The sequence below is a fragment of the Megalobrama amblycephala genome, linkage group LG16, assembly GCF_018812025.1.
Source record: "Megalobrama amblycephala isolate DHTTF-2021 linkage group LG16, ASM1881202v1, whole genome shotgun sequence".
NCBI lineage: Eukaryota > Metazoa > Chordata > Actinopteri > Cypriniformes > Xenocyprididae > Megalobrama > Megalobrama amblycephala.
Window position 1 is genome coordinate 17,968,637 of NC_063059.1, and position 22,426 is coordinate 17,991,062.

Below are 22,426 nucleotides of genomic sequence, written 5' to 3' on the forward strand. Positions count from 1 at the left end.
GGCCTGAGGTGACAGACAAACTACTGAAGCCTGTTCACTCTTCATTTGTGTCCCAGGAAGTGTTTTTTTTTTTTTCCCTTTCCATATTAGCATCACCATATAGGCTCTAGCGATTACACCAGACAAAGTAAGCTAGTTAAAACACCACAATAATGTGACAAAAAAAAAAAAATTAAGATTTGTTACCTTTGTTACCTAGCGATAGCCTTTTAACCTCACACTGAATGAAAGACTGCAGCTAATTGTACAAGGAAGCCACAAAATATTCAACAAAACTGTCAGCTTTTGAGTGTTAAATGAAATTAAACATTATACATATAATCAACCCATACCTGTTTCTTCGTCAATGGTGAATCTTCCAAGACCATTGCCGTCACGTATGGAATACTGCACCTCGCCGTCCCTGCCCGTGTCATCATCCCGTGCAGAGACCTGGAGCACAGAAGTCCCGATCCGAACACTTTCTTTTACTGATCCATTCATGGCGAAATTTGAGAAATATGGTGCATACAGGTTTTCGTTGACATCCACAACCTCCAGTTCAACAAAGCTAACTGACAGGAGCGAAACAGGTCGGCCTTTGTCCTTCGCTCGAACTGTTAGGTTGAAGAACTGTTGAGTTTCGTAATCCAGCTCCTTGGTAAGACGAATGGCACCGCTAGTCTTGTCAACCTCAAAACGACCATCATAGTCATTAGCGAGTGAGTATCGCACCTGGCCTCCAAGTCCAAGGTCAGGGTCTTGTGTGTCCAACCAGGCAATGACAGTGCCCACTGGGAGGTCTTCTAGTGCACGGGCACTGACAACACTTGGGATAAAGGCAGGTGGACAATCATTAACATCCTCGAGTGAGATTTTAAGTGTTGTTACAGAAAACTGTTGGGCTGCTCGCTCTGCTCGATCTCGTGCTTCCACTTTTAATATGAAGAAGGGAGCAAACTCACGGTCCAGCTGGCCAGCAACATACACAATCCCAGTGGAGCTGTTAATGCCAAATTGCGATGTGCTGGTGAGTAGAGAATACTGGATCTCGCCATTGAGACCTTGATCTTTGTCAGTAGCTTCCACTTGAATGACTTCGGTACCAATAGGGGTGTTTTCGGGAATGCGGGCCTGGTAGCCACCTTCTTGAAGAAACTGAGGTGTATTGTCATTTGCATCTGCAATGTAAAATGTAAGAAGCCGCCAGGTGGATTTTTGAGGTTGGCCTAAATCATACAGTGTGATGTTTAGAAGGTAGCGGTCAGTCTTCTCACGGTCTAGAGGAAGGAAGATGCTTATTATACCATTCAGAATTCCAATAGTAAAACAACTGTCTGTGTTGCCATCAGCTATGGCATATAAGAGTTGTCCATTGAACCCCGTGTCTCCATCAAAGGCTTTTACCTGAAACACACTCATGCCCACTTCTACATCCTCACGCACAGTAATGTCCGTAGGGAAGGATTTGTCAAATTGAGGTGACTGACGATTTACAGAGAACAGGTCAATAAAGCCTTCTTCTATTTTGGGTTTACTGCTAGCTTTGGCTTTCTTCAGAAGTTTCTCGGCTAGTCGTTGGGCAACTCTTGTTTCGGTACAACTAAAGCTCTTGGGTGGTGTCTTCCCTTGCACTACGGATATGTTTACAAACATAGGATCAGAGAAGTGTTCCCCATCTGTGGCAGTAATTTTTAGACTGAAGGAGTTTTTGGGTGCCACAGTGTTGAGTGAGTGGTGTAAGGTCATGACACCGGAATCAGGATTTAAGTCAAAGTACCCTCGCTCATTCCCTGAGAGGATCTTGTATTTGACCAGCTCTAGCTCATCAATATCAATGGCAGACATTGTGGCGATGACCTCACCTACCGGTAGGTCTCGAGAGATTACGCCAACACAGGCCACTTTCTCAAATAGGGGTTTGTTATCATTAACATTCTCTAGGTGCACAGTGACGTTGACTTCACTTTCACGCCTATACGGGGAACCCCAGTCAGAAGCACGAACCACAAAACTAAAACTCTCTAGAGATGATTCAAAGTCCAGCTCCTGTGTTGTTGTGACTGCGCCGGTGAACTGCTGCACACTGAATGGTAACTGTGTCAAGCTAGCCATGCTGTATGTAATGTACCCGTTTTCCCCATGGTCACCATCAGAAGCAGTCACCACAACAACAGTAGTGCCTATGGCAACACTTTCATTGACAAATACCTCATAAGACTGTTGAGCAAATAAAGGTGCATTATCATTGGCATCCTCAAGAATGACTCTAACCTTGACCCTAAGGTCACTGTCTACTTCTAAGACCTCAAGCTCAAATACTTGCTGTGCGAGCTGGGTGAGCCAACGTGCCGTGCTGATGACACCTGTCATGGTGTTGATACTGAAGAACCCTGAATCAGCAGATGGGGTTAGGATGTACTCAGCATCATCTGGCTCTGGCTGGAGTTTCACAGCCTCCACAACAGTTCCAGGAGGGGCAACTTCACTCAAGAGAACCTCATATTCATCCTTCTGAAATGTGACTTCAGCCGGGGCTGGTCGTGACAGTCGTAAATGCACCACGTGCACAGCAGAGAACTTTTGAGGTGTTCCACGATCCCGAGCCTGCAAGCTGAGGTTTAGTCCAAATGGATAGCTGTCCCAGTCGAACTGCTCTGTTGCACGAAGGATAAACTCATTAGATCCTGTCTGACTAACTTCCTCATCCACCATTTCTTCACTTGCCATCTCTGTCCTTTCAATGCTGAAGAGCTCAAGAAGGTCCCCAGCCACAATGCTGACCGTCTCAATCTCTCCATTCGCCCCTTCGTCAAGATCCTCTACGGTGACCACAGCTATGACAGGGGACTTCTCAGTCCATACAGGTGATAATGTAACAACGCTCAGAGTGGGCACATGCTCATTAATCCGTTCTACATGAACAAACAGTTTGGCTGTACTGCTTACACCATTATTCCCATAGAGCTTCATTCCCCGGTCCACAGCCTGGATCTCAAGATCATAGCGACTTTGAGTGTCAGCATCCAGCTTCCCACTGAGAGAAACAACTCCGCTAGTTGGGTGCACAGCGAACAGCTCCATTCGCTCCTTGAAAAAGTAATAGAACTCTCCATTCGATCCTATGTCTGCATCCGTGGCAGTGACCTGAGCTATACTGGTGCGTAGGGGTGTGCTTTCTGCAATGGTAACTGAATACGTGGTAGGGGAGAAAAGTGGTCTAAGGTCGTTCATATCCAACACCTGCACACTAACTTTAGTCCAGGCCTCTAGTGTATCCCCCTTAATGGAAGCTTTCACTGTCAACAAGTAGTTGTCCTGAACTTCACGGTTCAAGATGGCAGCATTCCCCCCTTTGGTTCGTATCCGCAGGAAGCAGAAATCACCCAGAGTGTACTCCTCAGCCTTGAAGAATCCTTCCTCATCCCCAGAGGTGATGCGGTACCTCACCTCCCAGGAGTGATGCTGGAGAGGGACCCCCATGCGCACCTTGCTGGCGGCATAGGTGCGGGCGGCTGAGTTCTCGTAGACCGACGCATGGTACAGTGGTTGAGTAAACTGTAGGCGGGACCTTTCACCTTGGCAGTGGCCTGGAGGCAGAGAGAAGAACAGCAAGAGGGCCAATTGCAGAAGAATGGCCAATATGCCTGCCCAAAGGGCCATGCTCACTGCCATCCCATCACCAAACCCATCCTAGAGAAAGAGGGAAACAAAAAAAAGAAAGACATTAGGCAGAGCAGATGACATGACAACCTGACCTTTCATATCTAAAGCTCAGGGGTCACTAGGGAACAGTCAAAAATCAATCAATCAAACACAAGCAAAGGAAGTTGTACCATAGAAGTACCATAGAAGGGCTGGTAGCCAAGCAACCGCAAGCCGAATGACATCACTACCCAGGTCTCAAAATGGACACTGACACACAATTATATACTACAGAAAAACCAGGAGGATGCAATTCAGGAAAATTCACTTACCCACACACACACTCTACACAGAAGAAGAAAAAACAGCAGCAGAATGCAAGTCAGGAACAAAATAATTATAGAGAACGAAAAAATCAAAAATACAACCCATGACACACACACACACACACACATTCATTATATGACATAGTTTTAAAAAAGCTCTTGAGAAAGGACAAAATGTTGTGGATTCAGCAATATACTGGTTATGATAAAGTACTGCTGGAGAAGATGTCTGTGTGTGTGGGTTTACTTAACTATACTTATCTAACAAAATAGTCCTAAGTAGTTAGCTGAATCTTAAAGCCTTTGGGGACCTAAATTGGAAAAATGATTCATAAATTCAAATGTTTTTATTTAGGGTTACTAAGTTATAATTAGCTTAATACAATACCAAAACAATAGTAGTCTAAGGTACGTTCTCAATTTGTATTGTTTTTGAGTTCATGTTTGCAAGTAAGGCATTTTGCATGTGTGTATGTGTATTGGTATGGTACATCAACTCTTGTTTTAGACACTGATTGTTTTGTGTGTGCCCTGCGGGACAGTTAGGATGTGTTCCAGTCCACAAAAGTGCAGCACTGACCTTACCATGCACACACGCAGTGTCCAACTTTTGCCCACACAAAAACACATATGCATACACAAAATATACACATGAAGAATGGAGTTGCTGTGGTGAGCCCACATATGACTCAGCACACACACACATACACATCCCTTTCCACCTCTAATGATATCCTACAGCACATTCACCAACTCAGTCCCACAAATTGGAAAAGACACACACACACACACACACACACACACACACACACACACACACACACACACACACACACACACACAGTACTCAAAATGCAGAGATCAGCTTATTTTATTTCTCCGGGTCTGTTCTCTCAGTTTCTCTCTCTGTCACACTCTTTTCTCTCTTTTTGTGTCCACATACACTGACAGACAGTCTGTCAGATTAAAACCAGCAGACATTTTAGAGCAGTCAAGGTTCAGTACGCAAACAGCATCTTGTCTCTCCTAAAGCCTTGTTTAGACTGACCAAATCTCAGGCTCATCTGGCCAGAGACTTTACACAACACAATAAAAATGCATATCATACACCCAACACAAACATTGCAGTGCATACTGTACACGTACTATCAAAACTACATAGCTACATAACAGTTTCTGAATGTTCAGTTTTGGTAATTGGTATGTTAAAATTACCAAAAAAAAAAATTACTAAAAACTTTTTCACAAACACTATTAACATTATTAGAGCTTTCATTATAAATAATTTAAAAAATTGTGCAACCTTGTAATGTTAGCCAAATTGTTTAGAATGTTCCTACGACTAGGTGGGACATGAACAAAAAACAACTATTCTATTAGTACAGGCTATTGATCATACTAGCTCCCACAGTGGTACACAGTACACACACACACAACAAAAAACACCACACATTATCAATAAATGGCCATTATCCACCTAAGTACAAAACATTATCAATATATAAAGCCATTATGACAAGCCATTGTCAATACAATTGCACACTAAAATAACTACATGACAGATATTTCACGCAGTCACGCAAACATAACCAAAACATATGTACTGCAAACAATGCTTTGCAAAATGCAGTGCGGAAACATTAATGAACTTGGGATCCATGTATGGCTCATTCACATGTGAAAAATTAATACACTAAAGTAAAACTGCATTGAAAAGGTCATGCTTTGTGTTTTCTTTTCTAATGGAAAATGTTTGTAAGCGTGTTTATCCGCTGATATTTTGTTATCTGTAAACTGCATTTAATCCATTCACTGACAGCTCTGCGTTTAAGAAAAGCCGCAGCGCTCCACTGCATCTGAATGTGTGTGTGTTACGTGACGACCAATCCAATATTCCGAGAAACAGAGAGGAAGTGATGTAGAACAAAGTGCATTTCCATAACAGAGAGAATTCTAAGATGACAAGTGTGTGTATGAGATGTTCTGATACCTATTGACCGTGGCATGATCCTTTCACTTCAGTTCCACGTTTAAGAAAAGCCGGACTGACGCGCTCCTACTAAATGTCTGTATGTGTATTAATGCTGTCACAATACCAAAACTTCAGTAGCTGATACTAATGCCAGAAAATTTTATGTCAGGAGTGTTTTTGACCAATTAGAAATGACCTAATGTCCAATAGAGTGTATTTATTACATTTTAAGATATTTTAATAACAAATGAAGTGGCTGTATTGGCCTTTGGACGGTTAAACCGAATTAACTTTTGACACTTCAAAATCTTTAAAATACCTTTATATGTAGCAAAATATAATTAAACCTTTTGGATTCAATAAAAAGTGATCTAGTTGTACTATCTTACGTACTTTGGATGTCATATCTTTGTTTTTTATTATTATTAAAGGTGCCATCGAACATTTTTTTACAAGATGTAATATAAGTCTAAGGTGTCCCCTGAATGTGTCTGTGAAGTTTCAGCTCAAAATACCCCATAGATTTTTTTTTTAATTAATTTTTTTAACTGCCTATTTTGAGGCATAATTAGAAATGCGCCGATTCATGCTGCGGCCCCTTTAAATTCTCATGCTCTCCGCCCACGGAGCTTGCGCTTGCCTTGAACAGCATAAACAAAGTTTACACAGCTAATATAACCCTCAAAATGGATCTTTACAAAGTGTTTGTCATGCATGCTGCATGCATATACCGGATTATGTGAGTATTGTATTTATTTGGATATTTACATTTGATTCTGAATGAGTTTGAGGCTAGTGCTCCGTGGCTAACGGCTAATGCTACACTGTTGGAGAGATTTATAAAGAATGAAGTTGTGTTTATGAATTATACAGACTGCAAGTGTTTAAAAATGAAAATAGCGACGGCTCTCTTGTCTCCGTGAATACAGTAAGAAACAATGGTAACTTTTAACCACATTTAACAGTACATTAGCAACATGCTAACAAAACATTTAGAAAGACAGTTTACAAATATCACTAAAAATATCATTATATCATGGATCATGTCAGTTATTATCGCTCCATCTTCCATTTTTTGCTGTTGTTCTTGCTTGCTTACCTAGTCTGATGATTCAGCTGTGCTGCTCCAGACGTTAATACTGGCTGCCCTTGTGTAATGCCGTGAACATGAGCTGGCATATGCAAATATTGGGGGCGTACAACCCGACTGTTACATAACAGTCGGTGTTATGTTGAGATTCGCCTGTTCTTCGGAGGTCTTTTAAACAAATGAGATTTATACAAGAAGGAGGAAACAATGGAGTTTGAGACTCACTGTATGTCTTTTCCATGTACTGAACTCTTGTTATTCAACTATGCCTAGATAAATTACATTTTTAATTCTAGGGCACCTTTAAGAGCTTTGGACAAAAAAAAAAAAAAAAAAAAAAAAAAAAAACCTCGTCATGTCATTGACCCATATCTTTCAGCAATATCTGTAGTACAGAGTTCTGTCTGACAGTAATATCAGCCTTAATGTTTAACATTTTTTAGAGATCTGGCCTCATCTGGTCAGTTTTTAAAAGCATCATAGATGCATCCTTTGCTGCCTATGATATCTCAAAATCCTGGGCGTTTAGAGTGTGGGTTGGTGGAAAGAATAATAATGTGCAATGGCATGGTTGAGAGTAAATACATTTATAAATGTCCATTTTTTCAGATTCCATTTCTACTGAGAAACAAGCATTATAGTCATAAAATATTCACTTGGTTATGTCTAAAGCTCACTTGAATTTGTTCCAGATCATTAGACGTGACGTTATTGTGCCTTGGAGGCTTGTCTGAAACCAGAGTCTGTATCTTCATGCAGAGACACTGTCTATGAAGTCATTGACTAACAAAGCCCCTTAAATAACACACAAGGTTTTAGTAAGTAACAAGTACTCTATGCCAAACATACGCTCTATCCTGTGTTCTTGGACCCCAAGAGGTGGGCATTTGTGTTGCCTGTTCAAAAACATATTGCGTTTTTGTGATGCCTTATTCTAGCTAAGAAAAAGAGCTTTTTGTTATTTAATCTAGCCGTTTATAGTATATATTTTGTATTCTGGCATGATTTGATATCATATATCAACATATTGCAAAATGGTATTAAAATTATGTGTAGAAGTCGTAACTTTGTTATGAGAAAGAATGTACAGAAAAAGAATTTCATTTATGTCATTCGGAGTAACCAATATAAAGGGATCGTTTTGGATCAAGTCATGCGTTCAATATCACGACCCTAGTGAAAAAAAAGTACACTTTATTGTATTTTAAATATATTCCCTTTTTCTATAGTACACTGCAAATATACTAACAAACAATGTGCTATCATTAAATATATAAAAAGTATATTAGTATCATATTTTCACAATGCAACTTTTAACACACTTTAAAATAATTGTACTTTAGTATATTTTCTAAAAAATATATTTTAGAAAAATATACTTGAAGTGTAAGTTCAGTTTATTTTTTAAAAGTGTATTTATTTGCACTTTATAAAAATATATTTGAGGTATATTTTAACAGTGTGCTGAAAATGATCATTGTAACAATGCACTGAAAGTATATTTAAAAAATACATTATTTAATATCCTGAAGTTGTAGTGTATATAATGTTAAATTTGAGTATATTTTTAAGTTTACTTCTTCATCCTTGGAATTCATTATATTACTTGTGCTTATTTATTTCAGTATGAATGCATTACAAGCCCATTTAGTATATGCAGTGTAGCCTATACAATTTCCAAATATGTGTAAATGTTTATTAAGTTTACACTGGCATAATCATTTTACAATCGTACACACAAATTAAACAACACACCAGCAGCACAAGTAATGCGAAAAAATATGTCGAGTGGTTAAACTTATCGGAATTCAAATGTCTCTTCAACTTGGTCTGTGACCAATCAGATTTTGTTGCTCACTGCCTTCAGCCAATCAGAGCTGCTGACGTCACGGTCGTCGTCTGAATCCCCTCGCTCTGTCACTCAGGTGAAGTATAATGTCGCAATGTATAATTTATTTAATAAAACACTGAAAGCGCAATACATCGCTCAATCTTGGGGATTCTGACCAGTTCAATCAAGTGACATCACAGAATGACCGTGATGGCGACGACAACCGGCTAATCTAATGGCCTACGCGATCCTGAAAGAACCGGAGAAAAGTGCTGCTATTGGGAGGTGAGTTGTAGTCTACCAGTTAACAAACTTTATTTTATTTCCTTTAACAAACGGAGAGCGATATTTCGGCTTGTTATCTCCTTTTTGAGTTTTTGTGTGGTGGTTTATTGCACATGTTTGTATGCAGCACCAAAACATTCATATGATTGGTCAAATCGGCCCGTATTCTGTACGATATTAATTCATAAAGTGTTTTATGTTTGACTATGTAACGTTACGAAAACAATATCGACATGCCATTCTGATACAGTTCCCTGCTGCTAATCCTCATTTACTGTTCAAAAATAGTATTGGTTCAATGTAGGATTTAGACAGACTATTGTAAACGTGAATAAAGAGTTGAACATGCTGTCTTATATCTTTGGTATATTCTGTCAACAGATGCTGTTCTTCACGAGTCTCTGCGGTCATTATTGTGCCATCAGACACAATGAGAAGCTCATCAGAAAATGGAATATAATGTGTAATTTGTATTTGTGTATAGAGGGTCACCATGGTCCAATATGTTTTTTTTCTTTAATGAAAACATGGTAAGTTTTGCTGAATCTAAGTTTAAATAAAAACTATTGGATTTGTCAATGAAATATGTCTCTTCATTAGTGATGTTCTTACATTTTATTTATTTTAATGGCCTTGAAAACAAATGCATTCAACTTTGGGAAAATGTGTTCAACTGTATTTAAATAGTAGCACAACTGTATTGTGTGAGATTATGTAATTCAAAGTACAGTAGTCAACATTTGAAGTGGATCAAAAAAGTCAGGACAACTTTGATTAAAGGTTTTGATCCGCTTCAAATGTTGACTATATTATACAAAGTATAAGTAATAACAAAGTGTATTGTTATTGACTGCAAAGTGTGTAATGTTTAATATTTGGAATAAGCCAAAGGTACTGAGCATACAGTATATACTATTACCTGTAAAATAATATATTCAGTGTATATTGCTTGTGATTTCTGAAGACACTCGTAATTATTTTGTAATTAAATCACAAATAAAGTGTACTTATAACACAAAGTGTACTCATAACAGAAATAAAGTATACTTATAACACAAATAAAAGTATACTTATAACAGAAATAAAGTATACTTATAATACAACGTAATTATAACAAAAAAATATACTTTTAACACAAATAAAGTATACTTATAACACAAATTATGTACACTTTAATATCACTAATCAAGCATGTAATTAGTCCCTACACAGACATATACTTAAAGTGTACTAAGTATACTTGAAGTTGTTCCAATTTAGCACACATAAGTATACTAAATATACTTAAAGTTGTATTTTAATACTACTTAATTTCAACTTAAATATACTTAGTACAAAATTAGTTGTTTCAAAATAGCACACTTTAAATGAACTAATCATTAATACACTTGAAATATACTAATAATTAGTCTTGCTGCAAGTATACTTAGTATACTTTTTTTTCACTAGGGGAGACAGGATGTGACGTCATTCAGACACATGCAAAGGACCACATGGTCATGAAGCAAAGTAACTAACTCTCTCTTAAAGGTGCGCCCTAGATTCAAAAATTGAATTTACCTCGGCATAGTTGAATAACAAGAGTTCAGTACATGGAAATGACATACAGTGAGTCTCAAACTCCATTGTTTCCTCCTTTCTTATGTAAATCTCATTTGTTTAAAAGACCTCTGATGAACAGGCGAATCTCAACATAACACCGACTGTTACGTAACAGTCGGAATCATTAATATGTACGCCCCCAATATTTGCATATGCCAGCCCATGTTCAAAGCATTAGACAAGGGCAGGACGTCTGGATCTGTGCACAGCTGAATCATCAGACTAGGTAAGCAAGCAAGAACAATAGCGAAAAATGGCAGATGGAGCAATAATAACTGACATGATCCATGATATCATATTTTTAGTGGTGTTTGTAAATTGTCTTTCTAAATGTTTCGTTATCATGTTGCTAATGTACTGTTAAATGTGGTTAAGAGTTACCATCGTTTATTACTGTATTCACAGAGACAAGACTGTCGTTATTTTCATTTTTTAAACACTTGCAGTCTTAAACACAACTTCATTCTTTATAAATCTCTCCATCAGTGTGTAATGTTAGCTTTAGCCATGGAGCACAATCAAACTCAGAATCATTCAGAATCAAATGTAAACATCCAAATAAATACTATACTTATGCGATTAGACATGCTGCATGACGAACACTTTGTAAAGTTCATTTTGAGGGTTATATTAGCTGTTTGAACTTTTTTTATGTTGTTTAAGGCAAGTGCGAGCTCTTGGGGCGTGGAGCACGAGAATTAAAGGGGCCGCACACCCTGAATCGGCGCATTTATAATGATGCCCCAAAACAGGCAGTTAAACAAATTAATAATAATAATAAAAAAATAAAAAAACTATGGGGTATTTTGAGCTGAAACTTCACAGACACATTCAGGGGACAACTTAGACTTATATTACATCTTTTAAAAACATGTTCTTCGGCACATTTAACTATTTGAAAAATTCATGTTTTCACTTGCTCATACGCATGTCCTGAAACATCGGGTCATTCGGTACAACCGCTATAAAACATGGAAAATGTTGTAATATTTTAAAAACTTGTACTAAATATAAAATGTTTGATTGTCCTTTTGCTAGCTAGGTAGAAATCAGCCTATTTGCAGTGTTTGAAAATATTGTCATCGGTATAAACCAAAAGTGCCATTCGGTAAAACCAAAATTTTGTTTCTTTGGTAAAAGTTTTGTCCATCTTGTAAAAAATGACAAAAGCAGCATTAATTGATTATAAAAACCACATAACTCATTGTTAACACTTAAAACTTGATTACAAAAATGATTATATCCCCATTATGTTTTTTTAAACCTTTAAAAACCGTATTCGTCAATGACCCATATAAATTTAACATCAAATTTATTCCTAAATACTGGTATTTTTGACATCCCTAGTGCATATTAGTGTCTTTGTGCTACTGTTTTTATTTTTTCATCTGTGTATGACAACAAATCTAATATTCTGTCACATAGAGGAAGTGAGAGAGAACAAATGGCCATTTCCATAACAGAGAGTTCTGATGAACTATGAGTGTGTGTGGTTGTTTTGGTGTCATTAATTGGAGCGGGATCTTTATTGCTGCTGGCACTGGTTTCTGTAAGCATCCTGTCAGTCTGAGCCAAAGACCTCCGAAACACACACACACGCTTTCTTCACACATGCTGCGGCTAAACGGACAGCGCTAACAAGCACTGTGTGTGTGTGTGTGTGTGTGTGTGTGTGAGGGGACGTTTGTGATTTGGTGGTCCCTCATGCAATCATGCGACCTGCAGAAGCAGAGCAAAACCCCTCAGAGAAAAAGTGAGCAAGAGAGAGAAGGACAGTGAGTTCAAAGCTGCCAGTGAAGAGTGAATGTATTATGCATAAGACAAAGAAAGGCAGAACAAGTGTGCGTTTGTGTGAGAGAAAGTTGTGTGATTCCCTCTTGTCAGGTCCATTATTGTGCATCTGTGGTATGCAGAGTTAAGCTGTGCTGTTTTATGATGCGAAATGTGTTGCGTTCTCTTCGTGGTCAGTCATCCTTATTACCGCTTTCCCTGGCATTGACGAAATTTTCCATCATTTATGACAAATGCTCTCCTTCCATTTACAAGTGTTTTCACTGTTATAGAGTAGGGGGCGATATTACTCATCTTCTAAAACAGTACAGAATCGACTGTATCAAAAACAAGCGAAGAAGAAGATCTGCGTAAACCAGAAGGAGCTCATCAAACATTAAACGGTATATAAATCAAAACTGCCTAATGCTACCGAATGAAATGTTGAACCCATGAAGGGGTAACGACTGTGAAGCTTTGATGGACTCGATCTACTCAAACTATGTTTTGATCATTGTTCTGAATCTGATCCTGATGAAGTCTCAGACAAAAATGTGATTTTCTCAGCTTTTTGTTGAAGATGATGCTTTTTTTATGTAACTTACCCACATTCAAGTGTTGATTAAGAAGAGGAATGAAGCTAGAGTAAAATGTTTTTTCTTTTTCTTCTTTAAAAGCAGAAGCTCTGTTCTTTCTTTTGATATATTGTTTGTTCACATATTCATACAACTAAATATTATGGGAATTTTTTGTGAAAATGATCAAAAATGCTGGTGCTGGCTGGCAACTTTTTCAGAAAACGCTGCCGGGGAAAGAGTTAAACATCAGCCTGTGTATGTGCGTGTGAGAAAGAGAGTGATCAAACATGAGAAAAAGATTTAGATTGTTGCCCAGGTGCTCATGGAAAAACTTTTAAACACCCTCACATAAACCAATATTGAATACTGATATTGCTAAAAAACTCCAATAAAGCATGCCATAACATTAAAAAGCTCTTAAAGTGAGGCCACATTAGCAAAATTTCACAAATGTCCATTGTCTACAGTCAATTGTGTACAGATGTATAAAGCAAAATTCCGGATTCCAGATTCCTACTGAAATGACTGTCCACAACAATTCACTGAACAATGGTAAGTGTGATTGTACCTTTACATGCTATTTTAACATAGCATATTTTTTTTATAAAGCACAACAAAACAATAGAGGCTGACCATTGTGCTAAACAACACACTAGTAACTACAACAGAAATTATGTCCTCTTCTTATGTCAAATTGTCCACTACACTATATTTCTTAAAGGATTAGTCCACTTTTAAATACAATTTCCTGATAATTTACTCACCCCCATGTCATCCAAGATGTTCATGTCTTTCTTTCATCAGTTGAAAAGAAATTAAGGGTTTTGATGAAAACATTCCAGGATTATTCTCCTTATAATGGACTTCAATGGGCACCAAACAGTTGAAGGTCAAAATTACAGTTTCAGTGCAGCTTCAAATGGCTTTAAACGATACCAGACGAGGATTAAGGGTCTTATCTAACAAAACGATCGGCCATTTTCGAAAAAAAAATACAACTGTATATGTTTTATAAACACAAAATATCGCCTTGCACCTACGTCCGCTTTCCACATTCTTCAAAAAGTTTACGCTGTATGTCCTACGCCTTCCCTATTCTACTTACGAAAAAAAAACAAAACTGGTGCCGCGTTCATTCTGTAAGTAGAATAGGGAAGGCGTAGGACATACAGCGTAAGTGTTTTTGAAGAATGTGGAAAGCGGAAGTACGTGCAAGGTGATATTTTGTGTTTATAAAGCATATACAGTTGTATTTTTTTTGAAAACGGCCGATCGTTTCGTTAGATAAGACCCTTATTCCTCGTCTGGTATCGTTTAAAGCCCTTTGAAGCTGCACTGAAACTGTAATTTTGACCTTCAACCGTTTGGTGCCCATTGAAGTCCATTATAAGGAGAAAAATCCTGGAATATTTTCATCAAAAACCTTCATTTCTTTTCGACTGAAGAAAGAAAGACATGAACATCTTGTATGACATGGGGCTGAGTAAATTATCAGGAAAATTTTATTTAAAAGTGGACTAATCCTTTAATATACTCATAGATAATAAAGTTATCTGTAAATTCCCCACCAAAAATATTGGTTCCATCAAAAGAATGAAGCCTGTTAACTTATTAACTTATATAACAATTAATCTATACTACTCCATGACACATTTGTTTGACCAATTAAATCCCATGATTTTTCCAGTCAGTTGTAACTGCAGGATAAGTATTTCTACAATTGCCAATTTGCTAATGAATCATTCAAGAACTGTGATTTGGTTTGAGTGATTGATTGAAAAGATCAATTCGAATGAATGATTCACTCACATATTGAGGATTACAATGGCTTGCAGGCAAGTTTCCCTCTTAACAAGAGCTATATTTAGACAAATATTGTCTGCAGAACATGACTACAAACTAGTAACTATCAAAATATCAATTATTTACACTCTAAAAAATGCTGGGTTGTTGGATCAAACATTTAACCCAAACCAGCTGAGTAAAAACAACCCAATGCTGGGTTTATCCAATTTTGACCCAAACAATCCAAATTGGGTTGTTTTTAACCCATCATTTTTTAGAGTGTACATTGACTGATTTTATTTAGTCTGTCTACATTTTCTCCAGAAGTAGTTTGTGAGAACATCATGGCAGTGTTGTAGTCGAGACCAGCTCATTGAAGTCCGAGTGCTGAAGATCAGAAGAAGATTGAGTCTGAGTAAGACTAAGTTCACATGCTCCAGATTCCCTAAGAAAATACAGTCTTGGCCTTGAGTCCTTGTCGAAGAGCATAATTTCATGATCTTGAACTCTGGAGAATGTGATTTTGTTCTTAACTCAGATTTCAGCACCAATCGGTACTGAAATTGTAAAAATGTGACGCTTTGAGCGCTGTTGAGCAGATTCGTAAACAGCTCTGATTGGCCATTGTGTTGACGAGCTCATCAGATATGTCTGTGATTGGCTACAATGATCAACGCACAGGAGCTTTTGAAAGCACACAGAAGTGATTGAAGTGTTGGACTGGTCCGTGATAGATGCCTGCTCCCATGTATATCTGTGTAAGCGTTCGGTGAAGAGCGTCATTGATGACTATTTACAATGTTTTCGAAGCGTTGATCATTGAAGCCAATCACAGACATATCTGTTGAGCATGTGAACACGATGGCCAATCAGAGGTGTTTACGAATCCACTCAACAGCGCTCAAAGTGTCACATTTTTAAAATTTCAGTACCGACTTGGTACTGAAGTCGGTAATTTTGACAACCCTATTACAGATTTTTACTCCAGAAACATCACTCTACAAGATTCTCTTCAATTCAGCTTTCTTCAGGCAATCATTGGACCAATTTGCAGTCTCAGAAAAAGGCCCTGCTATCTGGTATTAAACAATTAGTAGAAGAGTGACAACCATTCGTTGTAGGATGTAGATTGTTGCCTGTGTGAATTAAATTATGTCACAACTCCCTTGTTCCAGCATGAATGAATTACCATTCAAATGCTTTAGTTTTATAACAGAGGAGCCATGCAAATCTTCCTTCACTGTCCTTACTGTCCTTCCTCAGAGCTTTAAAAGTCAACTTCTTCTTTTACAATGACCATTCTTTTTCTTTCTTTCCTTTATAACTAGAGGTAAAAGTACTTTTAAGCCCCTTTGGACTTACTTTCCCAAGACTTTTCCTCAGTATAATAGCTGTCTCAGCATTATGTTCGAAATTTATCTACAAATAAAACTAAATAAAATATCATCCGTTACAAACAGAGACTGAGATAGAGCAAGAAACACAATATGTACCGAAATATAAAATTGAAACAGAAGGTGTGATACAAAAGGCTGTCTGAATCACTTTTGTGTTACAGTTACCAAAATGACATAGTTTGTATCTCTGTGTGAATAACAGGCACAGTGTGAACCAAACCCCGCTGACACGGAGTTGTGTGTGAACGCTCAAGGTTATATTAAACATCAATCAAGCCGAAGCATGCAGACACCACATCTCTGTGTTCTAGTCCAGCGGTTATGTGTGTCACAGGCACACCACTCCTCGTTAGCATGTAAAGCACCCTCCGTCCTTTAATATTTTACTTTGACGCCAACGTTAAGACCGGGCCATTCTGTCACTGACACAAAAAACCCGTTTCAAATCAAAACACGCACTCAAACCCCAATGAAAAAAAGATGTCAGCGTACAAATCTGCACTTCTCAGAAACATGATTCCTGGTATAACTAGAATTTATTAATGATGAGCAGGAGGATTCGTATATTAAAGTTTTAAGATGCTAGTAAATATGGAAACGTAAAGCAAGATTTCAAATTGAGTTGGAGATGAAAAACTTGCACTAATGAAATGAAACGCAGACGAGATTTCAAGCTCTGTTGGCTGGAAACATAATGATATAGACATAGATGCACTCTGGGAGTTGTTATAGATAGAAATGTGAAGCGCAGCTGGTATCATTGCAAGTGTTGAGTTACTCTATGCTGAAGTACAAAGCGTAATGCTGACACCAGCTCTGTGATTGTTTTTAAATGTGTTTGGTGACATGAGGAACACTTTTAGAGCTATTAGAGCAGTACTTGTGTTTTTTGTTATTGTAGGCCTGTTATGATTGTGAATTTTGGCTAACAATTAGAAATAATTGTGAATAACGATTTAATTCTCCGTTTTGTTTGTAACTTGTAAAAGCATAATACACAGTCATTTATTCAAGTTTAACTCGGATTCCTAATAAAAGAATTTAAAGGCCCACTGACTGAAGTGTTGACGTAATTTCCACTGAAACAGAAAGACGGGGCGGACATATCGACAGCTCCTCCCCTTTTTTAAAATAGCCAATAGCGTTTTGTTTATATCACATCTAGGCCAAAGCCCTTTGAGCTCAGTAAAGCTGCAGTTTCCTCCTAATCTCTAACCGTTTCTCCTCATAATATCCTCCATTTCGCTTTAAAATACAGCATTCTATGGTGGCCCAGTAGTGCACAACACAACGAAATTAAAAAAGCAAACATAAGTTCACAACACGACGGAATCGAGCCACAACACAATGAAATCGAGCCAAAAACTTGTTAAATTTCAAGAAAAAAGTCAAATTTGTTCTCATAATTTAACAACTTTTTTCTCGGAATTTAATGACTTTATTCTCAACATTTTATCTCGACTTTTTTCTCGAAATTTAATGAGTTTTTTCTCGTAATTTAACGAGTTTATTCTCAACATTTTATCTCGACTTTTTTCTCGAAATTTAACGAGTTTTTTCTCGTAATTTAACGAGTTTATTCTCAACATTTCATCTCAACTTTTTTCTCGAAATTTAACGACTTTTTTCTCGAAATTTAACGACTTTTTTTTCTCGTAATTTAACGAGTTTATTCTCAACATTTTATCTCGACTTTTTTCTCGAAATTTAACGAGTTTTTTCTCGAAATTTAACGAGTTTATTCTCAACATTTCATCTCGACTTTTTTCTCGAAATTTAACGACTTTTTTCTCGAAATTTAACGAGTTTTTTCTCGTAATTTAACGAGTTTATTCTCAACATTTCATCTCGACTTTTTTCTCGAAATTTAACGAGTTTATTCTCAACATTTTATCTCGACATTTTTCTCGAAATTTAACGAGTTTTTTCTCGAAATTTAACAACTTTGATCTCGAGGTGGTTTTATTTTTTTATTATTGCTTGGCCCTAATCCTCTTCCGTATGATACAATACTGATTTTGGCGAAAACTCTTTTTTTTTTTTTTTTAAATGGCGTTTATCGTGTTTTGGAACCAAACTCTTCAAATAATGAAAAAATGTAATAATAATAATAATAATAATACAATTTTGGTGAAAATAAAATAATATAAAATAAATTATTTAAAAAAAAATAAAATACAAAAAATAAAATGTGAGCAATAATAAAAAAGAAAAAATGAAATAAAATATTAAATAAAATATAAATTAATAAAATTAAATATATAATATAACAATAAGATAACATAAACAATAATAAAAACAAAAATAAAATACACAAACAAATAAAATAAAATAAAAAATAAAAACAAAAAAATTAAATAAAAATAAAAAATGAAATTAAATAAAACATGTAAAAAAAATAAATAAATAAAAATAAAATAAAATAAACTGATTATGTATGACAGGCCTATGTTGAGTTGATCTACAGTATGTTGAGTTGACCTTTGTTGTGCTGGACTATATGGTGTTGTGAACAGTGAGATTCTGTATTATGTGATTAGATCTCTGTGTTGTGAGTAGAAATCTGAGATTCAGTCACAAAGACAGTCCTCTATACACACACACACACATATATAAGAACTGACACCATAAATCTCTGTCTTACACGCCTGTACATCTTTCCTCTCTGGGAGTCAGCAAGTCCTTACACACTACTGCGGCTTTCACCTGCAAAAAAACCTCAGTGTGCTGCTGGAATAACAATACATTCACTATCTATCACACACTCGGCACATAAACATACTTCACTTCTCCTGAGGTGAGACGACCTACTTCTCTCCTTTACAGCGCTGAGCCGATTGAGAAAGAGAGACCTGACAGAGAATCTTCCTTCTGACCAGAAATCCTCGGAGACGTGATCCTGAGGCGGTCAGGAGAGTTAGTTCATCACACATACACATACACATACACATACACACACACACACACACACACACACACGCAGGGAAGGATAGCTCATATGCCGAACCCCCAGAGAGCATGTCAGCTCTGCAGTAATGGAAGAACAGAGAGCGAAAAGACAAAGATGAGGAAAAAAGAGCATAATATAAAAGACAGAGAGAGAGCGAGAGAGATCCTGAACAGCTGCCAGAAACCATCCAAACCGTCCTTCGCTGTCCCACCAACAGAGTGACCACAGAAAGTTGTGTTCTGCATTATTCTGTTGGTCTGTGTTCTATTCTACTGTGTACTCTATTATGTATCTCTATTGTGTTCTGTTTTATTGAGTTGTATTGTGTGTGTTGTGCTGTTTTCTACAATAATAATGCTCCATTGTGCAGTTTTGTTATTGTTAATAAAACCTCTAACTATTAAAAATCATTTTTTGTTTATTAAACTAAAGCAAAACTTGAAAAAAATTAAATGAAAATAGTTATGTTGCCTTGACAACTTACTGAAAATAAAATAAGTTAAAGTTGAAGTACTAAATCCAAGTTGGACATGAATATTATATATTTTATTTTACTAATTTATATTTTATTTAATATTTTATTTCATTTAATTTTGTTTATATTATTAAATATATTAAATTTTTGTTTTATTTTATTTAATATTTTTATTTATTATAATTTTATTTTATTGTCACCAGTGTGAATGGAAAGTAAATTTGACCAAAAATAAAAATATTTTTAAATCATGATATTTTATTTGTATTAGTATTATTTGTGGCAAAGCCTTTTATTATGATATATATATATATATATATATATATATATATATATATATATATATATATATATATATATATATATTAAGTTAAACATGAATAAATGACTTCTTAAGGACATGCTAAAAAACTAAAAATATTACTAAACCCGAAGAAAAATAAAAAAACTAAAGCTAAATAGAAATATAATTAGAATTAAAAATAAAATTGCACACTGTAAACCCTAACGCTCAAAATAATTAAAGGTCCCGTTCTTTGTGATCCCATGTTTCAAACTTTAGTTAGTGTGTAATGTTGTTGTTAGAGGATAAATAAAATCTGTAAAATTTTAAAGCTCAAAGTTCAATGCCAAGCGAGATATTTTATTTAACAGAAGTCGCCTACATCGAACGGCCAGTTTGGACTACATCCCTCTACTTCCTTCTTTAATGACGTCACTAAAACAGTTTTTTGACTAATCTCCGCCCACAGGAATACACAAGAGTTGCGTTTGTAGAGTGTGTTTGTCGCCATGTCGTCGAAACGCTGTTATTTTCATCCCGCAGTCCAATCACCGGGTCTGATTCCGGCTCAAATTGATAGGGTAAAATTAAAGACATGTTTACAGTAACACTGAGCGCGTGCATCTCCACGTTATGGTAAGAGGCGTGACCTTTCCGGGCAAGGAGCGCTAAGCTGCTGTCGAATCACAACACAGGAACCGCTGGCACAATCAGAACTCGTTACGTATTTCTGAAGGAGGGACTTCATAGAACAAGGAAGTCATCAGCCCGTTTTTATGACAGTGGAAACAGCGGTATACATATAAGTAAATTATGTGAAAAATACTGTGTTTTTTTACACGTGAAACATGAACACATGTTATATTGCACACTATAAACACAATCAAAGCTTCAAAAAAACACGAAAAACGGGACCTTTAATTGGTTTGAGTAGTACAAACTTAAATTAAACAAATTAGTTCAGTCAAATAAATTTTGTATTTCGCACTTTATTTTTCTTTCAAGTTCACAGAACTGATATATTTTAAGTAAACTGAGTTTTGCCAACTTATTCAGGTTTATAGTGCACATAAAACGATTAAGACTTAATCTAACATTAAAATGAATACTGAAAATATAAAAATAAAGCTCAAAATATTAAATATGATAATAGTATATAAACATTGTGGTTTCTTTTTGTTTGTTTTCCATTGTGTTGTGTTTATTGCAGGGTGTTCTGTTGTGTTGTTCTGAGAGAGATAGTGGGATTGGAATTTGAAGAAAAGAGTGAGAAGAGCACAGGGAACGAGGGAGTTGGTAAAGGAGGGGAGAAATGGTGTGATGAGAGAAAATGAGAGCACAGGAAGGATCAGAGTGTGACAATGAAAGAAAAAAAAAAGAGCAATAGATGACCGAGAATGAGTGAAAGAAAATGGGAATGAGAGCAGAGAAACCACAGAAGAGGGATCCAGAAAGAGAAAGCAGTAATATTTTTCTTAGCAGGAGCGGTATTTCTTTTTAATTTGCCCTGCTGTAAAGAAATATTGCAGAATATATTGCAGAAATCTTTGCTGCTGGAAAGAGAGAGAGAGAGAGAGAGAGAGAGAGAGAGAGAGAACAGTGTTTGACTGCATAAGCACGCTCAAACTCTCACTGGAGGAATTCTCCTTTTGTGTTTTTAATTGTGGTCACCAGAGGCTTCATTGGCTGTTATCACGGCTCTGCTTATTGGCTGACAAAACACTGTTGTGATTTGATTGGCCCCCTGAGAGACCCCGGCAACAAACCACGCCCACTTTCCGTTAGGAGCTTGTTATTATGCAGAATCTTCATGCTGTGAGATCAAAGTTGGCCTGCACATAAATTCCCAAGCAAATTTACCTTTCACACTGTGTTTGTGTGCAATATTTACATCTTATATGCATTTCATTAGCATTTGCCTTTCGGAGCGCTGCCTTAAAATCAAGGATTTGCGTCTGGAAATTTGCCTAAAATGTGTCTGCGTTATAATGAGGTTAAAAAAAGCAGACTGTAATTTTCGTAATTAATAACTGCAAGCTGTTCTGTTTTTCCTAGTTTCTCTCTTCTGCCTGTCACATTATTCCACTGTATTTCTTAAAGAAAAGTATTAATGTGGTGTAAAAATCGTACAATAACATACTTAATACACAGCAGGTGTGGAACATTTGAGCTGCTGTAGATGAAGAAAACACAATAATCAAGGACTGAAGTTGATTAATGTTATTAACCACTGCAGAGAGAGAGAGAGAGAGAGAGAGAGAGAGAGAGAGAGGGGAAGATTTAAATAACTAGATAAAGTCAAGACAAACTTTGATGTTGGCTTTAGAAAGCCTTGGTCAAAAGTTTGAAGATTTTAAGGTCATGCAGTCTATCAGATGGAACGATAGACAGAACAATAGATAGAAATTATAGACAAAATAAAAAAAAAAAAACAGAAAGACAGAACAGATGATGGAAA

At 36.6% G+C, this 22,426-nt stretch overlaps 1 protein-coding gene across 1 annotated transcript in view; it reads right to left on the bottom strand.

The window, feature by feature from the left end:
- fat3a (FAT atypical cadherin 3a) overlaps positions 1–22,426 on the bottom strand; it is a 214,329-nt gene that overhangs the window by 120,831 nt on the left and 71,072 nt on the right. Inside the window, 1 exon segment of the mRNA XM_048159676.1 lies at positions 333–3,672. Within this exon segment, the coding sequence (XP_048015633.1) occupies positions 333–3,654 (3,322 nt within the window). The 5' untranslated portion in view covers positions 3,655–3,672.